General features: G+C 39.1%; 1 protein-coding gene across 2 annotated transcripts in view; it reads left to right on the plus strand.

The window, feature by feature from the left end:
- Window positions 1–298: 298 nt before the first annotated feature.
- Window positions 299–18,432, plus strand: part of BAZ1B (bromodomain adjacent to zinc finger domain 1B) — a 72,514-nt gene continuing 54,380 nt past the window's right edge. For both annotated transcript variants that reach the window (XM_054589734.1, XM_054589735.1), the window contains exons 1-3: window positions 299–746; window positions 12,392–12,508; window positions 15,995–16,139. In XM_054589734.1, coding sequence (XP_054445709.1) covers window positions 640–746; window positions 12,392–12,508; window positions 15,995–16,139 — 369 coding nt within the window. In that variant the 5' untranslated portion in view covers window positions 299–639. The remainder of the gene's footprint in view (window positions 747–12,391; window positions 12,509–15,994; window positions 16,140–18,432) is intronic.

An 18,432-nucleotide genomic window follows, 5' to 3' on the forward strand; every position in this document is an offset into this window, starting at 1 on the left:
CTGTAGTCTGACCTCCTTAAATTCCTGACTTTACGGTTCCCCGCTATCCCCACTTTCAACTCTAAGGCTGGAGGCCCGCACGCCTGTCACTTGCGCTTACATAACGTGACCTTTCACCTCTTCATACTGCCCTGTAGTGCGCTGCAACCCAACTACGCGGTCGGGGCAGGAGGCGGGATCCGGTACAGAGCGGCAGTTCCTCTGAGCCAATAGGCTGTGACCCCTGATCAGCTCTCCGCCTATTGGAGCATTCGCCAGCGGCGCAACAGGGGAGCAAGTTAGTGTGTACGCTGGCCCGGCGCGGGGGAGGAGGGGAATCTCCCGCCATTTTTCAATAATTTCCTCCTGTGCAGCTGAAGAGTCGTGACTGCCGAACCCGGGGACCGGTAGCGGAGGTTGGCTGGAGACTGCCAGGCGGCGCATCGGTGGGCGTTGGAGTCCTGCGCCATCGCGTCCTGTTCCATGGCCCTCGCGCGGCCGCGCCACTAGTGAGAGAGCCGAGTTCGCGCCGCCCTCTCACCCCTCCCCTCCCCCACCCTACCCCCGGGAGCCAGGCGCTCGCTCCGGGCCGCGGGGCCTAGTGTTGCGCCGCGGGCTCGTGGAGCAGCCGTCGCCTTCCTTTCCGCTGCCGCCAACGCGATGGCGCCGCTCCTGGGCCGCAAGCCTTTCCCGCTGGTGAAGCCGCTTCCCGGCGAGGAGTCGCTCTTCACCATCGCGCACACTCAGGAGACCTTCCGCACTCGGGAGTATCCTTTTCTACCAGCGCCGGCCTGGCCGCCCGCGGGGTGGGGCGGGGTGGGCCGGGGGTTCGCAGGGCCGGGGGGCCACGCAGCCCTGCGCTGGTGGCAGCTGTCAGCGTGCGCGACTCTGGCGGGCCTACACCCTGTGCCCGAGTCCGCGTCCGCGCTTTTGATGGGCGGGCGGGGATGCGGACCGGCTCCGTTCTGGGCGCTACGGAGCCTCGCGCCCTCCATCCCTGCCCCGGCTCCGCACTTTGTGCCCGGGCCTAGCTGTTGAGGAGCGACCCCCCTACACACCCACTGGGGTGGTTTTAGGCCTAAGTACCACAGGGAGAGGGGTTTCCTTTGCTTTTTTTTTCATTTTAAATTAAACCTTCAACCTAAGTTTTTGAAATTGTACCCGCGTGGTCTCGTGATCCAGCTTGTACAAGTCTCGACTGCGTTTTACCCCAATCAGTGCGAAGAGCACTTGTGCTTTTCGCTTCCCGAATGGACTTTAGGCTGTTGATGAACTGACAGGATCGTGAGGCACAAAACCAAGAATAAAGTTCCAGACTTAGAGGAAAAGAAGAAAAAGTACCCTGGAGGAGCTGATGCCTTCTTTTCCTATGCAAGCAAAGGTTTGAAATGTTGACGATTTAGAAGGAGATTGGTATTTGTTTTTAAGGAAAGTAAAAACAGATACCAAGACATACTTAAAGTTTTTATGATGTAATTTAGGAGCTAGAGGATGATATTTTATATACTAAACATTTTCTAATGATTGTTTCTTGCAGATGCTTAGTCTTTTGGTTAAATGTTGTACGACTTTTATTTATTTATTTTATGCATGCCAGTTCAGTCCGTTTTGACGTGTAAGTGTAAAAAAAGATTTTTGGATCAAGCTTTCTTTAAAGCACAAAAATACTTCAAGAACGAAGGCTAATCCATTGAGTTTTTTAGGTTCTTTCCCTTTGGACGGGCTTGATTTTCCTTTTTTCTTTTTTTAATCCTCACCTGAGGATATGCTTACTGGTTTTTAGGGAGGGGGAAGAAGGGAAAGGAATATCGATGTGACAGAGCTAGATCTATCTGTTTCCTCTCCAGTATGCCCCAACTGGGACTGAACCCACAATCTAGGCACATGCCCTGACGTTTTCTGAGGGAGAATCGTGTCCTGAGGGAGACCCTTCATCTTATAGGACAACACTCGAACCAACAAGAACTTGATTTCTTGTAGTTTCTCCTTGGTTTTGTGTGGAGGAGAAAGTGGCTGTGCAGGGATATCATTTGATTTCATTTGTTTTTTATCACCCCTTTAACATACTTTACAGAATAATCTCATACTTGTTAAGAGGGCGGTTTGTGACTGTTCAGTGTTTACATATAAAGGGACCTGGAAAGTGAGCCCATGCTGTAAGAAGACTCTTAAAATATAGCTATAGCATTTTGGAGCTGAGTGGGTCTTGGAGAGGTTCAGGTTTTCCTGCGAGCTTTGCCAGGTGGTCCCAGAGAACTGAGGTTGACACAGTGTAAATGATGAGTGTCAGGAGTAGAATCCAGTGCTTTTCCCTACCTCGTAAATTAACAAAAAAAAGGGGGTGGGGGGGGACCATGACCACTGGCTCAGTTGGGCATCATCCTGGGAAATGAAAGGTTGCAGGTTCACTCCCAGTCAGGGCATATGCCTAAGTTGAGGGTTCAGTGCCTGGTTTGGTTGGAGTGTGTACTGTCGATGTTTCTCAAATCAATGTTTCCCTCTCTCTGAAAATAAACAAATAAATAGAAATCCCTGGAAATAAATAAATAAATAAATAGAAATTTAAAAAAACCCAACAAAACCTAGAATGCTATTTCTTTTAATGATGTCATCTTTGTGTCAGTTTTTGGTATAAGGTTCATTTAAGAGTGGGGTGGAGTGTTAATTTGGTTCTTCATCTTGTGCTGTTAGGACTTTTGGATTGCTTTGGAGAAGTACTCTGCTCTACTAAATATAGCATTATTCTAAAGGTGCCCCACTTTTAAAAAAAAGTAACATTCTAAACATGGGTAGAGTAAAAGAAATACTTGTGAGACTCTGCCATATTCTTTTCAAATGTCATTCAGATATCTTTTGAGCATTTGAACTATTACCAGATGTTAATATTTCAGGTCTGATTGTAAAGGAGTATAGATTCTAAGTCTGTAATAGGTACTGAGCCATGTAAAAATGGCAGTAGCTACCTAATTTAGAACTGGCAGCACAGGTTTTTTCATACCATTTATTGAAATCATTGAAATATAATAATACATATGAAGAGTTCCTCTTAATGATGACAGTTGAAAACGGAAGCCTGAAACTTTTAAAGTTTTCTTTTTAAATTGATTTTAAAGAGAGGAAGAGGGAGAGAAAAACATTGATTTTTGTTACTTCAGTTATTTATGCATTCATTGGTTGATTTTTTCTTTTTTAAAAAATATTTATTTCTCTGGCTGGTGTGGCTCAGTGGATTGAGTGCTGGCCTGTGATTCCCAGTCTGGGCACATGCCAGGATTGTGGGTCTGGTCCCCAATTGGGGGCATGCAAGGGGCAACCACACATTGGTGTTTCTCTCCCTCTCTTCCTCCCTTCCCCTCTAAAAATAAATAAAATAAAATCTTAAAAAAGTATATTTTATTTATTTTTAGAGAGAAGGAGAGGGAAAAAGAAAGAGGGAGAGAAACATCGATCGGTTGCTCCTCCTGTGCATGCAACCACACGCAACCGGCGACCTTTCAGTTCACAGGCTGGCACTCAGTCCATTGAGCTACACTGGCCAGGGCTCATTGGTTGATTCTTTCTTTCTCTCTCTCTTTCTCTCTTTCTCTCTTTCTCTCTCTCTCTCTCTCTTTCTCTCTCTCGCTCTCTTTCTTTCTTTCTTTTTAGAGATATTTATTTTATTTTATTTTTAGAGAGAAAGGCAAGGAGACAGAAAGGGAGAGAAACATCAATGTGTGGTTGCCTCTCGCATGCCCCCTACTGGGGACCTGGCCCACAACCCAAGCACGTGCCCAAGACTGGGAATCGAACCACTGGCCCTTTGGTTTGGAAGCCAGCACTCAGTCCAGTGAGCCACACCAGCCATGGCAGAATCCTAAAACTTCTAAAGTGGTATGTGTTTAATAAAAATCTGCATTTAAAAAACTTCTATACCAGTACTTATAGAATGCTTTTAACAGAGGAATTTTTTTTTTTAAGATTTTTTAAATTTTTTTAGAGAGAGAGAAAAAGGGAGGAAGACAGAAAGGGAAAGAAACATTGATGTGTGAGAGAAAAGTCAATTGGTTGCCTCACACACCCCCAGCTGGGGATCTGGCCTTCAACCCAGGCATGTGCTCTGACCCTGTGCCCCAACTGGGAACTGAACCTGTGACTTCTTGGTTTGCAGGCTGGTGCTTAATCCACCCAAGCCACACCAGCCTGGAACTAGGGAATTCTTAAATTGTGTTACGTATTGGGGGAAATTGCTCACCTGAGAATGTCTACAAGTAGAAGCACTTTAAGGATGGTTTTTAAATAATTATTTTGTGTGGTTAGCAGGTTGGCATAGTTCTTTATTGGGCTATTACAGATTTTATAGAGGAGAACAAGTATGTGATTGGGTAACAGCTGCATTTGAAATACTGTTATTTCTAGTTCTTAATTTATATTTATAATTATGTTTTTAATAGAAATTGATACTTTATTTTTCACCTAAGTACTACTTTTTGATTGCATATGTATTCTATAACATTCATATGATTTTTATTGATTTAAAGCTGTGAGTGTTTGTATATTCTTAAAAGCATTATTGTACATCTTTATTACACTTACAGGGATAGTTGTGAATGATGCACACATTTAATGACTAGGTGTTACATATTGATGACTGTTTATTGTACTGTGTCTTTGAATCTCTGCTATATTACTCTCTAGGGTAGCACTACAGGCAGGACACTAGATCTTAGTTGGAAAATTTCACTTTATCAGAATCAGTTTTTTTTTTATACATATATTATTTTTTCTTTTCCTGATTCTAGAGAGAGAAAGGGATGGAAAAAGAGAGGGACAGAATCATTGGTATGAGAGAATGACATCAGTCAGTTGCCTCTTGCATGAGCCCCTACCAGGGACTGAACCCATTACCCATGCCTGTGCCCTGACTGGGAATCAAATATGGCCTTTTGGTTTACATGACAACACTGGCCAGAGCTATCAGAATCAATTCTTGATGTGATTATTTGACAAAAGGATGTTACACAGATTGTATTTAAGTCAAGATGGGTTTTAAGGAGGAAGTGAACCTACAAGCAGCCTGTTATATTAATATTTTTGTTGTATTGCTTTAACTAGAGTAGCTACTAAACCCTAGAAACCACTGGTTAACTTTAGCTGGTGTAATGAGGAAGGGCTATTAGAATGTGGCTACAATAGCTTGACTTGTGTAGAAAAACATGACTAGAGCATGTTGTAAGAATAGAAGTTAGGTTGTTGCAAGACCAGAATTTATTGGACAGTGGAATACTGAACTCTTATGTTGATTTTTATAATTTAATTTCTTAAAGTAACATCAGTTATTTTTAACTTAATGACAAACTGGTCCAAAGAAAAAATTTTTTTATATGATAAAAAGCAAATCTTGACTTGGTGTTTTGTCATTTCACTTAGAACTCTTAGGGTTATAGTTGTGCTTATTTAATCTCCATACTTTTCTGGACCACTACCTTTAAGGCTATCAAGTACTTATTGAAAGAAACAACCCTTACAACGCTAAAGACAACAAAGAAGCAGCATACTGTGGTAAGGAGTTAGCTGTTGAATTCATGAAAAAGTAGGTGCTTAATGAGACAGCCTAGAACTTGAAAATGTCTTATTTATAGTGTACATAACCTTTGGAGAATTGCTGTGACATTTTCTGTGCAGTTACATATGTGCAGCAGTCACTGGAACATAAAAACCTCAATTGGCACTTGATCTGAGTGGTTATTTGAGAGTGAGTGACTTATTTTGGTAACCTAAAATCTGAAATAGGATTAGAGGCAGCTGACTCAATAGGCTTCTAGTTGACTTTTTCTCCTTTTATTCTCATGTTTTCCTCTTTTAACAAAAATTATATAAACTTAAACTACCCAGTGTTACAGGTTGTTGTAGGAATTTCAGTTTTAGACTTTTGAAGTTAACCTAATTTTGATGATTAATCACTTAAAAGTTTTGTGTTATTGTCAGAGGGCATTCATTTCTAGATATAAACCTTAGGTTTGTAGTGTTGTCCAGTTAGAAATACAATGTGAGCCACATGGAATTAAGAATTTTCTTGTCACATTTGAGGTTAAGGTAATTGGGTGAAAAAAAGGAGAGACATTTTATTCCAATACCCAGGCTGAAGGAGCTTTTCTAGTGGCAGAAATAGCTGAAGGAAACTATAATGGCTTTTTAAGCTGCTTCCTGGAGGTGGCATCTATCACATCTGCTCACATCCATTGGTTAAAGCAAGTAATGTGGCCAAGCCCAACATCCTCAGGGAGGAGAAATTTTCCCTTTTGATTCTAGAGATAGGGTAAGGGGGTGGGGAAGAGGGAGAGAAACATTCATTGTCTGCCTCTCATAGATACTGAGACCAACCTGCGACCTAGGCATAGGCCCTGACTGGGAATCGAATCTGTGACCCTTCAGTTTACAGGACAGTGCTCCAACCAACTGAGCCACACTGGCCAGGGCTTTTTGTTTTTGTTGTTAACTCCTCACCCAAGGATATATTTATTGATTTTTAGAGAGAGAGGAAGGTGGGGGAGAGAGAGAAACATTGATGTGAAAGTGAAACATCCATTGGTTATCTCTTGTACGCACCCTGACTGGGGATTGAACCAGCAACCTAGGTACATGTCCTGATTGATTATTGAACCTGCAACCTTTTGGTGTATGGGTGATGCTTCAACCAACTGAGCTACCTGGCCAGGGCTATTTTTCCTCTTCACCTGAGGTATTGCAAACCACATGGCAGTGGGTGGAGATACAAAATTCCCTTATGGAAGAGAGGTGAGTTTTTGGGAAGAATACAGTCTACCATATTTCATGGTTTCAGGGGATGTATTCTGGGGAAAGTTACTTTTAAGTTGAGATCTGAAGGATGATTAAAATTTAGTTAGGTGAAGAAAAGAGGACATGTTCTTTGAAGAGTTTATGAATTTGAAAGTTTTGAAGATGGCTAGAGTGACGAAATGGGAATGGAGATGGAGTTGCTTAGTGGGTGAGACACAGAAAAGGGTTGTCTCACAGTGGTCCTTGTAAGATGGGTTGAGGAGTTTGGACATTGCCTTAAATTTATTGGAGGCTGTCGAAAAATTTGAACAGGAAAGAAGCAGGTACTCAGATCAGGGAGATCACGGGCTGCCATGGTGAGAATGGATCTGCCACTAGACTAGTGAAGTGGTCATTAGATAATCCATCCAACAGATAATAGTGGTCTGAATAAATTTACTAGTCCTTGAAGTGGAGAGAAGTACAGTAGATAGACCTCTGAAATAAATCGTTATAGATAGATTGGACAGAATTTGGTGATTGGGAAGGAGTCAAGGATAGTATTTTGGTTGTCACTTCGTTAGTGGAGTCATTCTCTGATACAGGGAACTCTGGAAGAGGAGCAAGTGTTTCTTTTTTTGGCTGGGAATGGCGGGATGGGATAGGAACTGAAATGTTTATAGTTCAGATGTTCTTATGTTGGGTTGCTGTGGATATCCAAATAGAGATATCTATGTTACTAGTGTGTGTGTGGTCTTGGAGTTCACAGAGAGGAGGCTGAGCTGGTGATAGGAATGATTAGTGTCTAGGTTGTGATTGAAGTAATGTAATGGAAATGGATGAGGTCACCCAGACTAAGATTCCTGTACTGGTAACAGTGGTTTTCAAAGGAGGGTGGGAAAAGTATATATCAGGGTAGAAGGGACTTCATTGTTTAGAAAAATGTAAATCATTAATATTTGGTATTTAAATATATATTGTTTGAAAAAGTTTCCCCTTTTTTTCTGAAAATAATAAAAACCACCAAATATACCTCAACAAAGTCTTGTTTGGTGGAGTGACTTTTCAGTACTGTGCGCGTCAGAGGATTGCTTCCATGTGTGGGAACATGTTTGCATTTCAGGGGTCCTGAGGGCAAATGAGATTTATAAAATAATCAGAAGAAGAAATGGGTTTAAAAACAAACGGGATTGCTGAGAAAGGGATGTTCGGGTGAGAAACACAAAGGACCAGAGAAGAGGAGCATTACCAGTGAGGCCAATTAAAATGTTTTGACTGGGTGAGAAATGAGTATTAGAGAGGGTGGATTTAGTTAATGGAGCTGTTATTGGGGAGAAAGGACTGAACTGAGAAATATATAAGTGGTTGCAGTTAGGGAGTGAAAAAATGCAGATGATTATCTGATTTTTTATTTGGGCACTAGGACCATTCAGTGAGACTGAAAATGTCTATTAAGAAGCAAGTTTCAGAGGGTGAGATGTGGTTAACAAGAATTAAGCTTAGCCGTGGCTGGTGTGGTTCAGTGGATTGAACACAGGCCTGCAAACTAAAAGCGAGCTGGTTTGGTTACCAGTCAGGGCACATGTCTGGGTTGTGGGCCAGGTTGAGGGTGTGTGACAGGCAACTAGTCAACGTATCTCTCACACATTGATGTTTCTCTCCCTTTCTTTCTCCCTTCCTTCCTGTCTCTCTAAAATAAATACATAAAATCTTAAAAAATAAAAGAATTAAGTTTAGGTCTGGCTGGTGGGGCTCAGTTGGTGGGGCTTCGGCCAGCAAAGTGAAAGGTCTGCGGCTTGAATGCCTGTGTTGCAGGTTTAGTCTGTGATTGGAGCAGGTATGAGAGGTAACCAATGTTTTTCTTCCTCTCTTCCTCCCTTCTCCTCTCCCTAAAATAATAAATAAATAAAAATCTTTAAAAAGACTTAATTTAGAAAAAGTTGGATTTGAGATATCACTGACGCATCCGGGTGATACCAGTACATTGACTGTATGGGTCTAGATCAAGGTGAATGGACTGGACATATCTACTTTTAAAAATAATTAAAAAACTTAATGCTCTTTGTTTAGATATATCTACTAGTATCATTTATGTTTTCTGTGGTTACTCAGTGCATTTCTTCAATATAGCTAAATAACTTAAAATGTTAACCTTTTTGTATTTTAAATGAATCTACTTACTGATTAGCTTTACCTACCCTCCCCCAGTACAAAAAGGCAAACAAAAGACAAATCCATCTTGTTGATTAGTTAGTTATAATAGCAGTTATGATAATATGATGCTATTGCCATTTTTCTCTGTACTGTAGTCCCCTCTCTTTCCACAGGGAATTAGTTCTAAGACCCCCAGTGGATGCCTTGAAATAGTATTGAAATACTGAATCAGTACCAAATGAGGTACTGGCTGGGAAAAGTCCAGCCATTGTTAATATAATGAGAACAGTTTGTGTGATATCTATATAACCTGGCAGCCAAGGAGAGTAGGCTGGAATGTGCATGCATGAACCATGAAAACTTCACTGTACTAGTCAGTATGGGCAGTAGACACCATTGAGTGAGCATGTGTACTGTGTGGCTCACTCAATGACTGTGACTGAGGGAGAAGAGCCTCTTATCTCCATCAAGTTTTGCGTTAAGCTTGAATGTTCCTCCGAGGGAACTACTGGGATGATTCAAAAGGACTCAGCTATGGGCAACTAGTGATTGGCAGCTTCATCATGACGGTGCACCCCTCATGCATCACGTCTCATGCAGAGTTTTTTGGCAGAACATCAAATCACCCAGGTGACTCAGCCCCATTACGGCTCACATTTGGTGCCCTGCAACTTTTGGATTTTCCCAAAACTAAAATCACCTTTGAAAGGGAAGAGATTTTAGGGTGTCAGTGAGATTCAGGAAAATACCATGGGGCAGCTGATGGTGATTGGGAGAACTGTGGAAGGTCCCAAGGTGCTTACTTTCAAGGGGACTGAAGCGTCATTGTCCTACGTATAGTGTTTCTTGTATCTTCTACAATAAGTGTCTCTTATTTTTTTTAAAGAGTTTATTTATTTTTAGAGAGGAGAATGGAAGGAGAAAGGGAAACATCAGTGTGTGGTTGCCTCTCGCGTATCCACCATGGGGGGCCTGGCCAATTAAATGTGCCCTGACTGGGAATCGAACCAGTGACCCTTTGGTTTGCAGACCTCCGCCCAATTCTCTTGAGTTACAGCAGCCAGGGCAAATGTCTCTATTTTTCATATTATGTGTCTGGATACCTTCTGAACAGACCTCTTGTATGCTGTATTTTGTTCTTTATATACGTACTTCTAATAAAGTTTAAGGCTTCTCTTTGGCACTGAATTACCAGCGATATTTGTCTTGTGCTTTGAGGTCATTATTAATTAAAATAGAAGTTATTTGAACACAAGCACAGCAATAACCATGATGGTCCATCTGATAACAGAGATGGCTACTAAGTGACTAATATGCCTGAATACACTGGACAAAGGGATGGTTCAGGGAGTGGGATGGAGCAAGATTTAAAAATTATAAATTGTTTATTTCTGGAACTTTCCATTTAATATTTTTGAACCACACTTGACAGGATAGCTGAAACTAGAAAGCAAAACTGCAGCTTAGGGAGAGTTACATAGGTTTTTATAAATTTTCAGTGATTGGATTTACGTAACTATGGAAGTCTGACTCCTGGTTTTTACTGTTACTGTATTTTGTTTAATCCTTTAAATATTAGCCCTACCCCCAGTGAGGAAAAAAGACTTGTTGCTTTCTTTCTGTCAGATCCAGAAAATTAGGTGTCAGAGAAGGTGTTTTTACTATTCACTAAAATGGCTCTTTTGGATTATCTCTGGATTTGTCCTTGTTGTTTGTCTTTTTATTGACCATAACTATGGAAAACCAAAAATCTTCATATATTAAAAAGGAATTACTGCCCTGACCAGTATGGGGTCAGTTGGTTGGGCACTTGTTACACAAAGCGAAAGGTCACAGGTTCAATCCCATGTCAGGCACATGCCTGAGTTGTGGGTTTGGTTCCTGATTGGGTTGTGTTTGAGAAGCAACCCGTCGATGTTCTTCTCTCTTACCAATGTTTCTCTCCCTTTCTTCCTTCCTTCCTTCCCCTCTCTCTAAAAATAAATAAATAAAATTTTACAGGAGTTACTTGTTTAGTTGTGAGGTAATATTATGGAGGGAGCTGTTTAAATACTTATTTCAGCCACTATAAAGTCACTTGGAAAGTATAGAGATTCGCCACTAATTCTCTAGTTGTGGTGTCAGTTTATTTTTTGCAAAGCATATGTTGCTGTGCATAAAAGTATATTAGCTAGTTGTCATTTGAATTTGAATGTGGCTGGCTGATAGTGAATGCCAGCTGTGATGTTGTAGAAAGTTACCATGTATATGGCACTAACTTAAGACATCCTCTTCCTTCATCTCATGATGACTGAACAGTGACTCATAAATGACTTGTGAATGTATTGCTACTGTAGACAACATAAAGACTGGATAAATTTTATGTCAAAATTACTTTTAGGACTTTATGGAATTTTTTAAACCCTAAGAATCAACAGGTGTTCCTGAAGGTAGACTAGAAGACTTTTAATAAATGGATCATTAGCAGATGCACAAGGTCATTTCAGACTGCCTGTGAGACTGGTCTAGTTATCTCATCTGACTGTGGAACTGACTCTTAAACTTGATGACCATTTGAGTTGTGTAACAGTTCGACATACCTTAAATTCTTACCTCAATGATTTTTGTCTTATTTTGCCTTTATTTTTTTCTTACGAATTTTAGTACTGTGTGAGTCCTGTGAAATGAAACTTGCGTGCATTGAAGAAATCACATTTGTACTATAAAGTACTAATGTTTTTTTAATTTATTTTAAAACATTACTGATTTTAGAGGGGAAAAACATTGATTTGTTGTTTCACTTACTTTTTTAAGATTTTATTTGTTTATTTTTAGAGAGATGAGAAGGGAGAAAGAGAGGAGGAGGAACATCAGTGTGTGGTTGCCTGTCCCCTACCTCTGACCTGCAACCCAGGCATGCGAACCCACGACCCTTTGCATTTCAGTCCAGTGCTCAATCTACTGAGCCACACCAGCCAGGGCTCCACATTTTTTTTTTAAGATTTTATTTATTTTTTTTAGAGAGAGGAAGAGGGAAGGAGGAAGAGAGGAGAGAAACATTGTTGAGAGAGAGAGAGAAATATGGACTAGTTGCCCTGACCGGGACCAAGCTGCAACCCAAGCATGAGCCCTGACAGGGGAGATCAAACTGGCAACCTTTTGCTTTGTGGATGACACCCAATCATCTGTCACACCATTGGTTGGTTCTTGTATGTGCCCAGACCAGGGATCAAATCTGCAGCCTTGGTGTGTTGGAATGATGCTCTAACCAACTAGCTACCTGGCCAGGGCTAAAGGTATTAATGTTTTATTTGTAAAACGTGACAAACCATTCTGATCATACTTTAGTCTTACTGATCTTGTTTGGATTAGCCAATTGAAAACTGATAACAATTTTATCTTTTTATGCTGTACATCATAGAAAGAATACTATAGTTTTTTTATGTATATGATAAATAGTTTTTGGGTATGGATTAGTTGTCTCTGTTGCTTGAATATTGTTTTCCTGAGCCACTGCTAACAGAGAATATGAAGCCCGCTTGGAAAGGTACAGTGAGCGCATTTGGACGTGTAAGAGTACCGGAAGCAGTCAGCTAACGCACAAAGAAGCCTGGGAGGAGGAACAGGAAGTTGCTGAACTGTAAGTAATATAAACATTACTATTCTAGCACAATTTTCACATTATTAGGAAAAGGGGGATAGTAGCCATAAAGCAGTGTTTGTATTAAAATTTATGGGGCATAAATTGGAATATGTTACTTTAGTGTACTGTATTGGTGTTTAAGTGCCCTTGCCTAGTGGAATATATAGTTGTGTGAATATTTACTTAGATATTTACTAGGTTTTTAAGTGTTTTTACTCTATACTTTTGTGAATATTTTGAAAATGTGGTTCTAAGCAACAGAAACAGATATGATCTAGATGTGGAGGCAGCAAATAAGCAAAAGGTTTTTCTTAATTTTGTGGTTTTTGAAATTTGAGGTAGTATTTACAGCAGCTATCAAAAATAAACACAAAGTTCTAAGATCGTTTATCTCATTGGGGTTGTTGAATGAGGAGTCTTAAAAAATCCTGTTTATATTCGGAGTGCCTGCTTGTTTAGGTGTTCCCTCAGAGAAAATACTTGGAATTTGGGCAGTAGAAACATGCGAAAGATAAGTAGAAACTATGGATGATAAAAATTACTCTTTTGGGAATTTGGAATAGAATCTTTTTCTGTTGACTTCTCATTGACTTGCCTTGATAGCAGATAAGCAGAGAGCATATAATTATGCTCTTTTGCTTATGTAGTAACACTGGGTTTAGTTGAGATTTAGGTTCTAGTTACGGCTCCAGCACAGACTAATAATTAGTCAACTTTGTTAACCTAGCGCCTATTTCTTCTTTTGCTTGGGTCACTTACGTCATTTTGTTTTAGACTAGTGTTATTTATGTATGTCTTTTTTAGTGTTCTAGACCAGGGGTTGACCACTCTTTTCTGTAAAATGCCAGTTAGTAACTATTTTAGGGTTTGTGGGCCATATGGTCTTTGTTTCACCTATTTACTTCTGAGGTTTGTACACTGAAAACAGCCATAAATAATTATACATTAATGAACGAGAATGCCTGTTCCAGTAAAACTATTTACAAGAACTGGTAGCAGGCTGGATTTGGCCCATGGGTTGTTGCCTCCTATAAAAGCCTGTAAACTTCTTGAGGGCAGCTCTCATATTTTACTTATTTTTGAATTGGTTACAGTACCTAGGCACAATCTTTTGCACTATATAAGTACTATTTGCTCTTTGCAAATAGAGAGAATGCTTTTTAAAAAAGGATTTAAAAAAAGATTTTATTTATTTACTTTGAGAGAGAGGGGTAGGGAGGGAGAAAGAGAGGAAGAGAAACATCAGTGTTTGAGAGATACTGTGATTGGTTGCTTCTCACATGCCCCCATCAGGAGACTAGGCCTGCAACCCAGGCATGTGCCCTGACTGGGAATCGCACCAGCTACCTTTTGGTTTGCAGGTCGCCGTTCAATCCACTGAGCCACACCAGCCAGGGCTAGAGATAATACTCCTTTCTTGGCATGTGTTTTTGGGACGAAAAAGAGACTAACCTGGAGCTGTTAGGGAAAATTTCATGGGACTTCATGAAGATGATGACATTTGAAAGATAGATTGTGCCAAACTGTAGAAGCAAGATGAGACATTTGTATTTAATTTGGTGAATAGTGTGAGGACAGCAATAATTTTGAACAGGAAAAATACAAATGACAGTTTTGATGATCGAGATTGGGCTTTGAGAAGATTAATCCAGAAGCAGTTTGTAGGATGAGTTAGAGAAGGAAGAGGCAGGTGTGAAGTCTGTGTAGACTAGCTAGGATAGTGTTCAGGTAGGGAATTGTGGTATGACTGAGAATAGAAAGAATGAGGTGGATTCTCTAATTTCTTCCTGATAAAAGGATTGTTTTTGGCTGAAAAAACCACTGCATACTTTTTCTTAATACACATTAGCATAGATATTTTTCAGAAGACATGTAATAAAGAAGCTTTAGCTTGGTTTAATCTTGTGAATTTCAAACTTATTTGACCTTAGAACTTATTACATTAGAGAGAAGTTCTGAAGAACACACTTGGACAATGTTTTATGTGATTTGATATCTCATAGAACATAGTGGATGATGGGAGGAATTACTGAAAAAGACATTGAGGTTTTACAACTTTTATTTTAAATAGGAAATTTTTTTCTGATTATAAATGTAATGCATACTTGCTTTAAGAATGTAAATAATACAGAGTTAGTAAAATAATCTGAATCAGATCATTGTCCAACTTTACTCCTCAGAAATAAACACAACCAATGGAGTTTTAAGTCAAATGACTGGGAGACTTAATGGAAAGAGAGTGAATTTATAAGGGCCTACAAAGATCTCACGAAATTGAGGAAGTCTGAGGATATCTGGGAAGGATGATTAAGCTGAGAGGGAGGACAGCAGGGAGAGGACAAAGGTAACAGCCCTAACAAAGGCAGGGAGACTAGAGTCTTACTGCTAGTAACTAGGGAATAGCAGATAACTTGGTGGGATAATTAACTGTAAGGGAGATTTAACAGAATAAGAGATTTTAAGTCTAGCAGTCAGTTGGTGCAACATTTGTAGTTATGGACAGCAGAGAGTGATTGAGAATATTGTAATATGAGAATAAATCTAATTATATTTCTGTTTGCCTGAATGTTCTCATCATGCCTCATCCTTCCCTTTGCCCATAGCACAAACATTAAACTTTGGGGGGGTCGCATAAAGGGACTAAGTAGTAATGGGAAAAAAATACAGTAAGGATTAAATTTAAAAAGAAAAACAAATACTAAACTCTGGTTAGAATTGGAATCTAACTAATATTCTTTAAGGTTGCTTCCTATTTTCTGCTACCATCAAGAATCCAGCAATAAATATCTTTGTGCACACATAATAGTTTTGATAATTGTTGTTGGATTGATTTCCAAAAGAGTTGAAACATAGGCTATCAGCAGTGTGTGAGTGTTACTTTACACTATTTATTTGCCCATATTGGGTATGATAATTAAAATTCTTTTTTGCTAGTTTATTAAGTGAGAAGTAGTACATCATGGTTTTACTTTGCAAGGGATTTGCAGTTCAAGTCATGGTTCTAACATGTTAACTCTTACTGATTTATTTTCTTTATCTGTAAAATGAAAATTCTAGATACCTTGTAAGGTTTTATGAGAACTAAATGAATGAATGCATACGAAAACATCATACTCATTCACATATAATACAAATAAAATCGTCATGGTGTCCTAACTAAAAAAATGGAGAAAAGCTAAAAGTAAATAATTCATACCTACAAAGGAAAGTCTACTGCAAATACAAACTACTGGGAAAATGACTAACCTTATTAATGATGTGCCTATTACTTTCACAGATGAGAAAATTAACCTGGATAGATAAGTCAGTCTAACAGACCTATTTTTAAGCTCTTTCTTTTTCCTGTGTATCACATGGTTTTTAATCTTTGTATACTCCAGTGCCTTGCATATATTTGCTAAAGAAATGTTTGAATGAACCTGAATTAAAACTCTGGATAGGTTTTTCTGTATTTTTGTGGTAATTAATAATGTATTTGTTTAGTTTGAAGGAAGAGTTTCCTGCCTGGTATGAAAAACTTGTTCTAGAAATGGTTCACCATAACACAGCCTCCTTAGAGAAGTTAGTAGATACTGCTTGGTTGGAAATCATGACCAAATATGCTGTGGGAGAAGAGTGTGACTTTGAGGTAAGTGTCTTTTTTTTTTTTTTTAATGTGATTTGACTAACACCATATGTCAAGATTGGAGCTTCTTATGTAGATTACAGAATGTATTTCTTTGTATGTAAAATTGTGTTATAGGAAGCCTTTTCTACTTTATATAAGGACCAAATTTTAGAATACTGAGCTGGTCATTTTATATAATATCTTGCAGAATCTGCATAGACATGTTGAAGTTGTAAACAGGCTCAGATATTTAAATAGATTGTTTACATTGTTATATGAATTATGAGTGATTTCAGCTGTATGTAATGAAATATGTAACAGTGGCCAGTACTTTTCAAACTTTAGTCAATTAAAATCAATTATTCTCAAACTATTAAAAACTGAAGAGGAAAGAATGCTTCCAAACTTATTTTATGAAGCCGCCATTACCAGGATACCAAAACCAGATAAAGGCGTTAAAAAAAAAGAAAATTACAGGCAAATGTCCTTGATGAATATAGATGCAAAAAATTTTAACAAAATATTAGCAAACTGGATTCAACGATGCATTAAAAGGATTATGCACCGTGACCAGGTGGGATTCTTCCCAGGGATGCGAAGATGGTTTAACATCTATAAACCAATCAGTGTAATACTTCTTTACATTAACACAATAAAGGTTTAAAAACCATAATCATCTCAGTAGATGCAGTAAAGGCATTTGACAAAATTCAGCATAACTTTCCATGGTGAAAACTCTCAACAAAGTGGTTATAGAAGGAACATCTCAACATAATAAAGGCCATATGTGGCAAATCCATAACAACTATCATACTCAATGGTGAAAAGCTGAAAGCCTTCCCTCTAATATCAGGAACAAGACAAGGATGCCCAGTCTTACCACTTATAGTCAACATAGAAGTGGAAATCCTAGCCACAGCAGTCAGATAAGACAAAGAAATAAAATGCATTTAGATTGGAAAGGAAGAAGTAAAACTCTCATTACTTTCAATGACATGATATTATGTGTAGAAACCCTACAGATTCCATCAGAAAACTATTAGAATAAATGATTTCAGTAAAGTTACAGAATACAGAATCAGTCTATAGAAAACTGTTGCATTTCTACACAGCAATAATATGATCAGAAGAATAAAAATTGTTTTAGATTTTCCTTATTTATTTTTAGAGAGGGGGAGGGGAGGGAGAAAAACACTAGATGTGCGAGAGAATGTCCATCTGTTGGCCTCTCGCATGTCACCGACCAGGACCTGGCCTGCCAGCAGATGAATGGATAAAGATGATGTGGTAAATATATAAAATGGAATATTATTTAGCAATAAAAAATAAAATATTGCTATATGTGACTACATAGATGAACCTATAGGCTGTTACGCTAAATGAAATAAGTCAGACAAAGACAAATACTGTGCAATCTCATATATGGAATCTAAAAAAATAACAAAGTGAGTGAATCAACAAAATAGCAGTGGACCCATGGATACAGAGATCAAGCTGATTGCCAAAGAGGAGAGAGTAAGGGAGATGGAAATTGAAAAAAAGGAGACTGCAAAACAAATGAGTTGCTTAAAAAAAAGAAATAGGATGGGTACTGTATTCCTATTTTGGATAACAGTTTTATTCACAAGTTGGATGTTATTGACATAGGTTGACAAAGAATCTCACACACATAGACACTCACAGGTACAGGGATACACTCAAATAATGAGCCCACCAAATGAAAACAAGAGGCAAAGAGAAAATGAACGATCTCTCTCTCTCTCTCTCTCTCTCTCTCTCAACAAATTAAGGAGAGATAGGTTGATACAAGGATACTTTTCTTACCAGTCAACTGGGCAGTCTCCTTTTCATGGGAAGTAATACCTGGTTCCACTCAATAGAGAACAGCTGAATAATTGACATTAAATGATTTCTTGTCCAAAAGGTTTGAGTACAGGACCACTACTCCAGGCAAGGAGATAATAAAGCCCCATATTAGGTGCCAACTTGAAGGTCCAGTTAATCCTCAGCTTTGGAAAAGGGACAAAAAATCTTAGCAGCCTGGTCTGTCTATCCTCTATGATTCCCCTTTTAAAAAAATCACTTGGAGAACTTCTGAATATACATTCTTGGGCCCTGTCTCCTGAGAGTTTGGCTCAGAAGATCTAGGGTAGGTTCTAAAGATTGGCAGCTCTACCAACTCCAGGGAATGACGATGCTAACACTGTGGAGACAGCACTTTTGAGTAGCATCAGTTTAAGCAATGGAGACATTTGATAATCTCACATAAAAAGTGTTAGAAGCAGGCAATTCCAAGTTTGGTATAGAGGCTGAA

Source organism: Pteronotus mesoamericanus, unplaced genomic scaffold (assembly GCF_021234165.1).
Source record: "Pteronotus mesoamericanus isolate MK-2021 breed Mesoamerican mustached bat unplaced genomic scaffold, CSHL_Meso_final scaffold_167, whole genome shotgun sequence".
Lineage (NCBI taxonomy): Eukaryota > Metazoa > Chordata > Mammalia > Chiroptera > Mormoopidae > Pteronotus > Pteronotus mesoamericanus.